Genomic DNA, 13590 nt, shown 5'->3' on the forward strand with positions numbered 1-13590 from the left:
CATTAAGTACTTGTATTTTCTACATGGATACCAAGTTTCAAGTCAATCGGATGCACGGTTCAGTAGTTATAACGGAACATCCGTAAAAACCACAGTAGATTTATATATTAGTATAGATAACAATTAAATAATCTACAGTCTCAATTGCATTAAATGAATACATTGTAAATAACTTCAGGTTTACTTACTAAAGGAAAAGACCTATAGTCTGGATCCTCGGTGGGACATACTTCAACTGCCGACCACTTCTCCAGCAGATGCCTCCACTGCAGCCGATGGTGCTTATTACTTCCAGGATCTAAGACTATGCTGACCCACAGAGCTCCTAACTGCTCCCACAGCTGCCTGCATTTCTCTGTCATGGGCGTGTTCTGATTCCTCCACAGCAGGAGCCGGGGGTCAGATAGAAACTGCTCCGTCATGAGCATGAGCATCCTGGGACCGTTCGAGTCTTGCGCGCGGAGCATCTCCCGAACCTGTCGAGTTCACATTGACGTTGAGGGTTAGCTGTTTTTAATTATATATATATATATTTTTAATGCTTAGATGGGTGGACGAGCTCACAGCCCACCTAGTGTTAAGTGGTTACTGAAGCCCATAGACATCTACAATGTAAATGCGCCACCCACCTCGAGATATAAGTTCTAAGGTCTCAAGTGTAGTTACAACGGCTGCCCCGCCCTTCAAACCGAAACGCATTACTGCTTCACGGCAGAAATAGGCAGGGCGGTGGTACCTACTCGTGCGGACTCAGAAGAGGTCCTACCACCAGTAATATTCTTTTGAATTACAAGATATCTTGAAAGATTTAATTGGAATCATACACTTACCTTTGAAAATAAAGAGTTCAATTGTTTGTTTGCATTATAATAAGTTCCCTGTAACAAATACGCGCGTACTTGTTCGCAGACCTGTAACGATACAAATTTCTAAGAAAGCTAAAGGGTAACAACTACAGAGGTAATGAGATCTGGTTTTCTCTGATGAGAGCGCGGGACGCAGGTCATCAAACACGAGCTCATAGCGCATTATTGATGGTTCGGATTGTTGTCAGCCTACACCGGTAGATATCCTGAGAGACCCTGCCCCTTTTGGCCTCGAAACTGTCATATGTTCGAGTTCAAGGAGAAGTACAGTCATTGTCTACAGTATTTATAAAAACTGTGACGAAAACTTGACCAAACTCCACCTGAGAGCATTTTATTGCACGTGACGTCATACGTGGCCAAAAACCAGCAGAAATTTATATTATATTATGTATAACGATTGGTCACACATGATATATGCGTGTTGGGTCATGCTCAGTGTTAATAAGGTGTTAGAACTATCATACTCAGGGACATATATTACTTGGTCTCTGGTTACCCATGGAGACTTCCACGTCGCGTCGTGAGTGGAGGAATTCACGATGTTACAGTTGATAGTAGTCAATACCATAAATTTACATAGTGAAGAGATTTCTTTGGAGCTCACCTGCTGCTCATCTAAATGCCAGGCGTGGTGCGCGTCGGGCGGCGGTCCGGCCGTCGGGTCCGGCGCGCCACATATCCTGTTGATGGCGGACCTCGCCTGCAGAACTTCGTCGGCTAACCTCTGCGCCGTCGGCAACACTTCGGTGTGGTGCTCCGATATTAAATACTGGACGAACTTCTGAAGTTGCTGTCTGTCCATTTGCAGGAGAGTTTCTGGAATTTAGATTTCTATTTTGCCGCTGGTCGGTAGACGGCTATCTGCTACTAACTGTAGACATCACAACTGAACAGAGATGCTACTAACTTTGGTGCAGTGGAAGTCGTTTCTTCTACGAGGAAGGTGTTTAAGGTATGTTTTAACGTCTGTCGCCCAGTGGAAGTTAGCAGGAAGCCCGTAAATCTACGTGGTTTGTACATTCCATCATGAGCTAGTGTGACTCACGTCGTTTTTTTATTTTGGACGAGCTCACAGCCCACCTGATGTTAATTGATTACTGGAGCCCATAGACATCTACAACGTAAATGCGCCACCCACCTTGAGATATAAGTTCTAAGGTCTCAGGATAGTTACAACGGCTGCCCCATTTTTCAAACCGAAATGCATTACTGCTTCACGGCAGAAATAGGCGGAGTGGTGGTACCCACCCGTGCGTACTCACAAGAGGTGATTAACGTTTAACATATGTACATCATATGACATTTAATTCGAATGTTTAACCTTTAAATAGTATTGTTTTACTTGTGTCCCGGAGGGCTTATCAGTTTCACCAGGACAGATGGGCGAGCAGCCAAGAGGAGGGGAGTCCTTTAAGTATATAGCGGTTTGTTTTATGTTTTAAATAAAATGCAATTAACTATCGACATCCTTTTATAACGGAGGCGACCCATTTTTCTGGTTGATGAGGCAGGGACTCACCTGATATAGGCACTCGTAACCGAACGGAGTCTGCGTTCCTGATCCGGTACAAGGCCAATGCGACCACATGTTGGCACCAAAAGATATCTCGCGCCTCGCAGCTGCATGTCACACCGGTTATCTTACACCTAAAGCAAATAGTGCGGGCTATTAAAAAATCATGTCAATAGTGCAGCGTTAAGATTACATTAGCCCACTGAGTTTCTCGCCGGATCTTCTCAGTGGGTCGCGTTTCCGATCCGGTGGTAGATTCTACGAAGCACTGCTCTTGCTAGGGCCAGTGTTAGCGTCACTCCGGTTTGAGCCCCGTGAGCTCACCTACTAGTTAAAGTTACGCTGAAATAGCCTCTCAAGGCTCTCTATCTTAGGTAGGAAATAAAAATTAAAAAAGATTACAGCCTTTCCATTTCGAAGTTTGTTTAGTTTTGTTGCACACCACTAGTCAAAAATGCTTCCTCAGACTGCCCCAGAGGAGGTATGAATTCAAGGCAAATGCTTCGCGATGGTACACTCGCAAAGCTGTTGAAGTCCCTTTGACCATAAGACATGAATGGAAGTATTGTATAACGACTGTCCCGCCCTCTAAGCAGGTTCTTTTTTTATTGCTTAGATAGGTGGACGAGCTCACGGCCCACCTGGTGTTAGGTGGTTACCGAAGACCATAGACAGCTACAACGTAAATGCCGCCACCTACATTGAGACATGAGTTGTAAGGTCTCACTTTTAACAGTACGACTGCCCCGCCTTTCAAACCGAAACCCATTACTGCTTTAGGGCAGAAATAGGCCGGGCGGTGGTACCTACCCGTGCGTATTTACAAGACGTCCTACCACCAGTTAAAGGTATGAAGGACTGCTTCGCGGAAGAAATTGTGGCATCTACCCATGCGGACACACAAATAGCCGCACTACAAGCATAAATAGTTTCATCCGCGTATGACAATAACGGTACTGTACTTATTTTTTCACTATTTTAAATTTACGTTGTCTTTTTTATTTATATTTCTCCAAAAATAGAGGTCCCGCAGTAGTCAAAATTCGACTATAATTAATTGGAATTGTAAGTTTGTACACTATTATGATTGTATTTTATACTTCTATAATCACAAATTTCGCCAAGGCTACTCTATGAAAAAATATTATTAAAAAAAAACAATATTTTTCAATTTGACCACAGACGTCAAGAACAAAAGTTTGACAATAAATAGTATGCATGCGTGTGTGCGTCAAATACATGGTATGTAGTGTGTTTAATGTTTTTTTTATGGATTTAATGTATCTTTTATGCATTATTTAAAAAAAACATTAGCATTGTGCACTTCTTCTCTATATTTTCTATAAGTGTGCAAAATTTCATACTCCTCCGTCCGCGCAATTTTCGTAAAAAGGGATACAAAGTTTTTGCTTCACGTATTAATATATAGATATCCCTGTTTTATGACTTTTTTTTCTAATGCTAAAAACCACTATTGTGCTAAAGTTCAATAGCTTTTGTTCACTCATAAATCAATAGCACTTGGCCTTTGCAAGACCTTTGCATTGGCATTATGATTGTTGCAATGTTGCTGTTTAAATTGCCTTTAGTTTACAGGATAGACAGTGCAATCTTGAAGTTCTTTGGTATTTAGAAGAATTTATGGGTTTTGTTAAAGCAAACAGATTTTTTTATTGCTTAAACTGTTGGACGAGCTCACAGCCCACCTGGTGTTAAGTGGTTACTGGAGCCCATAGACATCTACAACGTAAATGCGCCATCCACCTTGCGCCAGATATAAGTTCTAAGATCTCAAGTATAGTTACAACGGTTGCCCCACCCTTCAAACCGAAACGCATTACTTACTTCACGGCAGAACGGTGGTACCTACCCACGCGGACTCACATGAGGTCCTAACCACCAGTAAATAATAGGACTCGTCTTTGGGCAGCGTTAGAACACAAAATGTGGAGGAGAAAGAGCCGGTTCCGTAAACTAAGGCTCGGCTGGGTTAGAAGACCAAAAGTGCTAAGCTTTGATTTGCTTTAAGAGCGGTTTGTGTAGTTGTGAACACTTTAATCTATTTTAGAGAATCGTATTTTACTGAAGCAGAAATTTAGCACAGTTTAATTGCTGCGACAGTCTTCATAATCATTTATCACTACTTGACATGGATCAGTTTAGTACTATCTTTTAAGTGACTTCCAAAATATGACGAGTGATCATTTCTAGTGATTTTTTTAATGTAACCTGCGATGTTTATTCTGGATAAACCGATTTTCATGTTTCTTTCTTTGTTGGAAAACAGGTGATTATCGTGTCGTTTCATTAAAATTTTATCAAGATCTGACTAATAGTCTTTGTTATATCCCTTAATAATGCATATTTAATTAACTTCGACTACTCTAGATAGTTTTGTTATTTTACTTTGTTAAAGCCAGGTTTCTTTTTTTTGTTATCATAAAAAAATATATTATTATTACGTATCTCACAACTATCATTAAAATAATAGACCTCTTTGATTTGATAATTAATTTAAATAAAACATTCAATTCCAACCATCGTTCTTTTTTTACGATTTTTTATGGCATTAACAGGTGGACGAGCACACAGCCCACCTGGTGTTAAGTGGTTACCTGAGCCCATAGACATCTACGACATAAATACCTCCACCCACATTGAAACATGAGTTCTAAGGTCTCCAGTATAGTTACAACGGATGCCCCAACCTTCCAACCGAAACGTATTACTGCTTCACGGCAAAAATAGCCAGGGTGGTGGTACCTACCCGTGCGGACTCATAAAACGTCCTACCACCAGTACGATGAGCGTCGGTTATAGTTATCAAAAAAGTTAAATTATTTGTACCTGTCAAAAGAAACTGTGACTCTGAACAGCCGCTCCGGTTCTGAGCAGGGCGGAACTGCCGCTGGAGCCCGCACCACCCCACTTAGATGGAAACCTGAAAATAAAATTCAATTTGTATTTCTTTTAGGTTATGTTTAATTTTACATTATTCTCCCACTTCCTACACACATCATTCAAATGTTTACATATTTTTCTGAATTCCTCCTGTTCCGTTTCTAATAGCTTGTTTGTTCCGTAAATTGTTTTTACATGAGTAGTTCGATTGTTTTTAATGTCGAAAAATATTATATAATAATACAAGCTGGCCCGGCAAACGTTGTTTTGCCAAATAAATTATTTCTAGGAAAGTTAAATAACCTAGATACCGACTGCAGCACAATTTGCCGGGCTGATTTGTGAATCTAAACCATCCAGGGTGCCATCCAAACGCATACAAAAAAATCATTCAAATCTGTCCAGCCGTTTAGGAGGAGTTCAGTGACAAACATACGCACAGAAGAAATAAACGAATATAAAGATTATGAGGGATTATGTATTGAGGGCGATTAAAACTCTTATTACGATTCAATTTTTACTGTCAATATACAATTCATATTTCGAATATTACAATTTTTTTTTTCTTCTTCATGTCATCAATTTTTTTTTATTCTTCGTAGGCAAACGAGCATACGGCATACGGCCTAACTGATGGTGATTGGTTACCGACGCTCATGGACATCAGCAACGCCAGGGGCAGAGCCAAGCCGCTCCTTACCGTTAAGCCGATGTTTCAGATAGAATTACGCACTTACGGTCTATCTTGTGTTAAGTAGTTACCGGAGCCCATAGACATTCACTACGTGCCTATGCTTCCCGCCTTGAGATCACCTTTTAAATGCAAACGCATTAGCGCTTCACGGCAGAAATAGGCCGGGTAGCTTTTCCTACCCGATAAGGCTCTAAACCTGCCCCCTACCAACAGTACCACAGTTTTCCATCAGGAATGTAACAACATCAATGAGACTTGACAAATGCGAGACCTTAGAACTTATACCTCAAGGAGGGTGGCGGATTTACGTTGCAGATGTCTATAGGCTCCAGTAACCACTTAACACCGGGTGCGCTGTGAGCTCGTCCAGCCATCAGAGCAATAAAAAATAATAATAATATAAACGTAAAAGTAGTTTAAAATGATTATGTAACACGTTCATCAATGTAGCTTCGGATATTCCGAATACCTATTTCCTTTTCCGATATGACGTCACATCGTAAAAGCGGTGCTCGAACACGTGCGGCGGTATTACGATTCTAAAACTGTTCATATTTTCTAAATAAATCGATTGAAATCGTTGAAATTTACAAAATAAATTGTGATTGTGAAATTCTACGTTGTGCTGTTACAAAGTTTCTTAAGCGAACTCAATTATAGAGGGAAACTGTGGTGGTAGGAACTCTTGTGAGTCCGCGCGGGTAGGTACCACCACCCTGCTTATTTTTGCCGTGAAGCAGTAATGCGTTTCGGTTTGAAGGGTAGGGCAGCCGTTTAACTATACTTTTTTTATTTTATTGAAAGATTACGGGTGGCCCGAAGGCCTTTCTAGTTTCAGCAGGATAGGTGGACGTGCAAAGGCTCAGCCAGGAGGGGTGGGATTTGCTAACAACTGCCTGAGCGCCTCCAAAGGAGACCTAACAATTGAAGAGCAATTACTTCGCGAATGAATCTACTACCGGATCAATATATCTATACTGAGACCTTAGATTTTATATCTCAAGGTGGGTGGCACATTTACGTTGTAGATGTCTATGGGCTCCAATAACCACTTAACACCAGGTGGGCTGTGAGCTCTTCCACCCATCTAAGCGATAAAATAAAATAAAGTTTTCTTAATTATTCTATCGATAAGCTATGTGGCACAGTGACTTGGAGAGTTTTGACCTTTGAAGCGAGTTGTCTCCAACTTTCGCGGTTTTAATATAGTCTCACGCGAGTTATTGATGTGGGGCTCAAGAAGGTTACCGTCGTGATCAACCTGGACAGACCAACCAACCAGCCGAAGAGAAAACTGGACCATGAATATCGCATGTCGATCTTTCGTATTGTTATAATTTTGGCATTTGTTTTAATTCCAAATAGCTCCATTCGTTGTAACAATTCGTAAAGTATTGAACGCCAGACTAGAGACCAAGTTTAGACCAATGGACCGCAGCGGACATCCTGTAACCCCCAATAATTCGGATCCGGGGGGTCGCGACTGACACCATATTTTATATCTGCCATTTGATATCTCTCGGAAAGTAATGAGTGGTCACTGGTTTCGTAAATCGCCCATTATTTTTTGATGATATTTTTGCGAAAAAACTATTTTCAAATGATTTTTTAAATCATTGGGGGCTAAGGTAAGCTACGCCGTGGACACACGGTGTCCATCATGGCAAATAGCCGACTTTAAAAGCTTTTTGCGACCAATTTTTGTATAACTATAATAACTTAAGTTATAAATAATACTTCGATTATAAGTTTATAATATAACTCTATAGAGATACCGGTTAGCTTTCTTGGCTGATGTTTGATTTAACTTTTAATGCCAACGCTACCAAAATTTATTGGACAACATGCCAGGTCAATTTTAAGATTTCCTACAAACTTCTATATGTATTTATGGAAAATAAGCACGTCGACTTTTATGTGTATAGATAAATAAAACTTATACATATATAATAATAAGCCTTAGAACCTTGTGTAACCATGTGTAGCATTCATTCTATTCTTCATGTATTCTATAATATTTGTATTCAAAGTTTTCGATTTTACACAAAATGGCTGACATTTTGATTTATGAATTATTTAGTTTGTCTATCATTTTAATCCGATTAATTTAAAATATAACTTATTAGCTGTTCGGTGACATAAAAGAAACGCGCTCTACATGTATGCAGGTCAATTTAAATTCAAATAATAATTATCTCGGACCGTGAGAAAAAACCTATAAAGACTTTCGACTTCCTTAAGAAGCCAATATACATTTGCTCGTATGCTTTTAACAAGAAAAAAAGGTAATAAAAGAAAAGTTGTTTTTTTAATTATTGAAGTATTCGAAGTCTTGCATTTTCGCCAGCATACAATGTTCTGCTTTCATAGTTTTTTTTAATCTTATGATTCTTATTACTTAAGCTACGGGCGTTTTTTTTTTAGTTATCAATGGTAGCGGATAATTTGTTGCGGTTATATCTGTGCTACATTAAGATTGCGATTTCAGTTAAAATAAAAAAAATAAAAAAACTTCGAAGCCGCAAAAGTTTCTCAGTGGAGGTAGCGGTGTTGATTTCTATAGCGACAATAACCAACTTAGTGGATCGCGTTCATCTCAGGAACAAATTAAACATTTGAAAATCATTATTACAATCAACAAAGTTGGCTTCAATTGTGAACACATTTACTCCTAAAATCTTATAGTTCGTAAGCAATTGATTTCGATTCGTCAAGCCTTGAAATTCAAACGCCCCTACATTGTAAGGCCATGTTCTTTACATAAAAAAAAAACAAAGAACGGAATGGATGTTCCAAATTTGAACTCAATACCGCCTTTTTTCACTATTTGTCATGCCGCCATATTGACTCAAAGTTAAACAGAGCACTAGTGCTTTATTCCATTTATTTAACAATAACGCCTTTATTAAGTCATATCGAATTGCGACACGAAAATAATTCATTTTCAATCACACAAACAGAATAAAAAATCGTAACGTAGTATTTTAAAAGCAATTATCGATAATCGTCAGCGGGGAACGAATTTCTACATAGATTTTTTTATTCAATAAAACACAATCGATTACTCAACTTTGCTAGAGTACGCGTTGAAAAGCAGGTCGATCGCGTTCCAGCGTAGCGTCGACTTTGTGACAATAAATGACTTTAAGAAAACGTAAAAAGAATTTTTTTTAACCTTATTTTAGTTTACGAAATATTCATGCGACATTAATAGTTGTATTAATATATAGTGTTTAGTGACTTTTGTTTGTTTGTTCGTTTTTTTTCTGTTGGAAGGAAGTATTTTGATAGCGTATGTATATGTGTGAATACTGATGCTGACTTGTAGTTTGAAATGGGTTTGAAACCAATATTTTAGTAAAATAAATATTTTAAAACACACATACTATAAATTGTTTTTTTATGGCCCGTGTAGGCAGACTAGCATACGGCCCACCTGATGGTAAGTGGTTACCGTCGCCCATGGACTTCAGCAATGCCAGGGACAGAGCCAAGCCGCTGCCTACCGTTATGTACTCTCCACAAGCCTCGTTTGAAGAAGGATAGACAAAAATTGTAATGTTCGCACCGCTGACAAAATTAATAATATTTCTTTAAAACCTAAAGTGAGGTCGCACTACTAAAAATGCAATATAGGCTTGAAAATGGCGGAGTGTAAAACCTATAAAAGATATTATAATGTGAACAGCATTAATATATTAGAGTTCGAAATTGCATATAAAAATCTTTGCTTATCGTTTCTTTTAAATCGGTACACGAAGATTTTTTTTTTCTAAAATACCGGTACAGCTGCAGTCTATTGATTTTTTTTCACTAGTGGCATTACGATTTGAGAATCTAGCTTTTTGGAGCTTGGACGAGCTCACAGCCCACCTGGTGTTAAGTGGTTACTGGAGCCCATAGACATGTACGACGTAAATGCACCACCCACCTTGAGATATAAGTTTTAAGGTCTCAGTATAGTTACAACGGCTGCCCCACCCTTCAAACCGAAACGCATTACTGCTTCACGGCAGAAATAGGCAGGGTGGTGGTACCTACCCGCGCGGACTCACAAGAGGTCCTACCACCAGTAAGTCCGCCTTCAAACTGTACGAATGTTCACTTCGGAGAAACTGCACAGCCTAAAGACAAAACACCATTAGTCTTTCAGAGCACGCAAGTCTTCTAAGCTATACTAATCCCACTATATGAAATATGATGTATGTTTTTATATTTAACTAGCTGAGTCCCGCAATATTATCCGCGAGTATTGTCGTACTGGGGGTAACGCCGCGGGGCGAACCTAGTCTAAAAAAAGTTGCCTAAGTTACTCCCTATATCATCAGCTACCTATCTAAAGAATAAAATAAACCACTTCATTTCTCCACTCAAACTCTACTCTCACATATTCTCTCTCACACAATCCATCCACGTCTTTTTAAAATGCCCCTTCCTATAATCTATAAATGTTGTCACTATTTCTATTGTACATACAAAATTCAAATTTAAAGTTTCAATTATCAAACGGCAAATTCACGAATATTTGATCATATTGCGTCTATAATTCTTGATTTTTATGTTTCGTGATTACACCATCCCATTGCGGCATTAAAAATGGAGGGTACTAGTGACGTGCCACAGTAGAACTCACGGCTTGTTGTTTTTTTAATCGCGTCGTGATCCGAACACGTCCGCAGTCACGGACGCACGCTGAGTTCAATTCTCAGTTGTATAGATCGATTTCAAAATGAGTTTTCTCACGAATGAGATAACTCTGGACGACGGATAAAATCGGTCAGTGACGTCATAAGAGACTCTGGTTAGCAGAGCGGTATGTCTTACCGCAGATTGGCAATCTCATAGCTATATTTTTTTCGTAAAACATGCGTCTCGGTATGTCTGTGGGAAGTTTTTACAACAAAGTATAGATCTTCCACCGAGCGAGTGATATTGCTCGGTAGAGAGATGGTCCTAATGTTGTTTTTTTCTTTCTTTCCTACCTAAGCTGATATCCCTCAGAGACTATTTCAGCATAACCTTAACTAGTAGGTGAGCTCACGGGGCTCAAACCTGACGACGTTGCTAACACGAACCCTAGCAAGAGCCGTGCTTCGCAGAATCTACCACCGGATCGGAAACGCGACCCACTGAGAGGATCCGGCGAGAAACTCAGTGGGCGTCCTAATGTTGTTGTTCGTAACTTTTATGCATGAAAAATTATCTTGAGAATGTCGTAAGCGAGATTCAGGCACTTGCCAAATATTTTGTGTTCTGTGATGGCCATCGCCACATATCGATGTTTAATATAATATTAAATTGACCCTTTAATTAACCTGTTGATGTTGTAGTTATAAAACTATCGGTTCACGATACGTATGCCATACGGAGACACCATTTCAGCGTCACCTTAACTAGTAGGTGAGCTCACGGGGCTCAAACTTGACGACATACGACGGAGCAAAGCCGCGGTCGCTCGAAACATGTCTAGTCGGATCCCCCTGATCAATTCTCAATGCTATTAGGTCCCTCAAGTACCAGCCACCATCCTACGAGTGAACTAACTCATAAACATCCCACTGAGTTTCTCGCCGGATCTTCTCAGTGGGTCGCGATTCCGAACCGGTGGTAAATTCTGCAAAGCGCTGCTCTTGCTAGGGCTAGTGTTAGCAAATTCTTTTAGGTCGAGCCCGTGAGCTCACCTACCCGTCCGACCGTATCTGGAATAGCCCCCAATACTACTACCAACTATGTAGGGGGGAAAAAGCTGGTACTTACAGCTGTGGAATACTTTCAAACGTGATTTGACGGGCACGTTACACCTTTATCTATTACTAATGTAATCAATGTTAACAGTTTGCAATGCTTAGTTTTCTAAAAAGAAAAAAAACGTAAACAGCTGATTAAGCTCTTATAAAAATAAATAGGTAACAATAGAGGGCCTTGACCCCGCCATTGACCTGGATTACGGAATCGTGTCATGTTACGTCACTAGCTACAGTCGAGAGCAGTCGGCTGTACCTACCTACCTAGTTGTATACAAAATTATTACGATTCGTACTTCATGTACAGACGAGCGCAAAACAGTATTCGGTACTGTTGAGAACAAACGCGAACACTGAGAGATTCGTTAAAAGTTTTTAAATATTATTCAACTGATTTTTATTTTCTCGAACCTTCTTGAATGGACCAAGAAAGGACCACTGCAGTTCCTGCTGAAAATATATGTGTATGTAAAAATTCGAAGCGTTTCGCATTCGTTATCCCAAAACTGGATATATTTTTTCGTCTCTAGGTTGAATACGGATTATAAAAAAAATATCTTAGTTTCATTAAAATAAATATGGATTTATTAGCTTACTAGCGACCCGCCCTCGCTTCGCTTCGGAAACTGTAATTTCTCCACTATTTAATGGATGTTATTATACATATAAACCTTCCTCTTCGATCACTCTATCTACCTATATTAAAAAAAGCGCGTCAAAATCCGTTGCGTAGTTTTAAAGATTTAAGCATACATAGGGACAGATATAGGGACAGAGAAAGCGACTTTGTTTTATACTATGTAGTGATTTTGCATGATTTTCGAATTTTCTTAGTACATACTAAAAAACAATGGTTTATTCAGATCAGGTATAATATAACGTTATTATCCTATATAAAAAAAACATGAGATTGTAATTTGCGCGAAGAAAAGCTAGTCCGTGTTTCGTCTTGTCAGGTGTTAGTTTTTTTTCCCGCATAAATAAGCAAACGGGATCTAGTGAGAACGGCCATCTTGATTTTTGTCATATCGGCACGCGTGATTGCTTCTCTAGTACCAGTACTGTGTTCTTGGTGCGACTTTTTCAACTTCTCGATAGCGTAAAGTAATTTTTTTATTTATTGCTTAGATAGGTGGACGAGCTCACAGCCCACCTGGTGTTAAGTGGTTACTGGAGCCTATGGACATCTACAACGTAAATGCGCCACCCACCTTGAAATATAAGTTCTAAGATCTCAGTATAGTTACAATGGCTGCCCCACCCTTCAAATCGAAACGCATTACTGCTTCACGGCAGAAATAAGCAGGGCGGTGGTACCTACCCGCGCAGACTCACAAGAGGTCCTACCACCAGTTCAGAATCAAATTTGTATGGAGTTGGAACAGTTTCCCTAGCGGCAAACGAAGGGAAGTTGTTCCTACAAATTTGAGTTAACTTTTACGCGATCGAAAAGTTAAAAAAACTCGCACTAAGCACACTGATGGGCCCAGTTCTGGAGATACGATAGATATGAAAATAATATGAGAATACTAGGATGTTGGTTCAAAAGCGATATATGATAAAGTACTTTGCATAGAAACTTTTGAGTGTAAATATCTTATCCTATCAAACTAGTAAACTCATTGAGATAGTAACTGGGGGCCGCTTACAAAAAAAAACAAAGAAAAAACTCACCGCGTTCATTGTAATAACTTCTGTTAACGATTGCATTAAATATTCAAAGTATTTTAACTTTTAATTACCACATACCGTGTTTCAATTAAAATACATGTTCTCTTGTCGATCTTAAGCCTTCGTCAAACAGAACGCGTACTTAACGCGCGTCAGAGCGCTAAACTAACGCCGCGCTATGACGCCGAGACGTGCTGT

General features: G+C 39.5%; 1 protein-coding gene and 1 long non-coding RNA gene across 2 annotated transcripts in view; both read right to left on the reverse strand.

Moving 5' to 3' along the window:
• Positions 1 to 13590, reverse strand: part of LOC149500810 (uncharacterized) — a 131826-nt gene that overhangs the window by 24350 nt on the left and 93886 nt on the right. The gene's annotated exons all lie outside the window — the stretch shown is intronic.
• LOC114239273 (zinc finger SWIM domain-containing protein 4) overlaps positions 1 to 13590 on the reverse strand; it is a 98960-nt gene that overhangs the window by 24350 nt on the left and 61020 nt on the right. The window contains exons 2-6 of the mRNA XM_089735257.1: positions 5230 to 5323; positions 2389 to 2516; positions 1474 to 1685; positions 831 to 911; positions 189 to 476 (exon numbers count right to left, since the gene is read on the reverse strand). Of these exons, the coding sequence (XP_089591383.1) occupies positions 189 to 476; positions 831 to 911; positions 1474 to 1685; positions 2389 to 2516; positions 5230 to 5323 (803 nt within the window). The remainder of the gene's footprint in view (positions 1 to 188; positions 477 to 830; positions 912 to 1473; positions 1686 to 2388; positions 2517 to 5229; positions 5324 to 13590) is intronic.

This window comes from Bombyx mandarina, chromosome 19, assembly GCF_030267445.1.
Source record: "Bombyx mandarina strain Sakado chromosome 19, ASM3026744v2".
NCBI classification, from domain to species: Eukaryota; Metazoa; Arthropoda; class Insecta; order Lepidoptera; family Bombycidae; genus Bombyx; species Bombyx mandarina.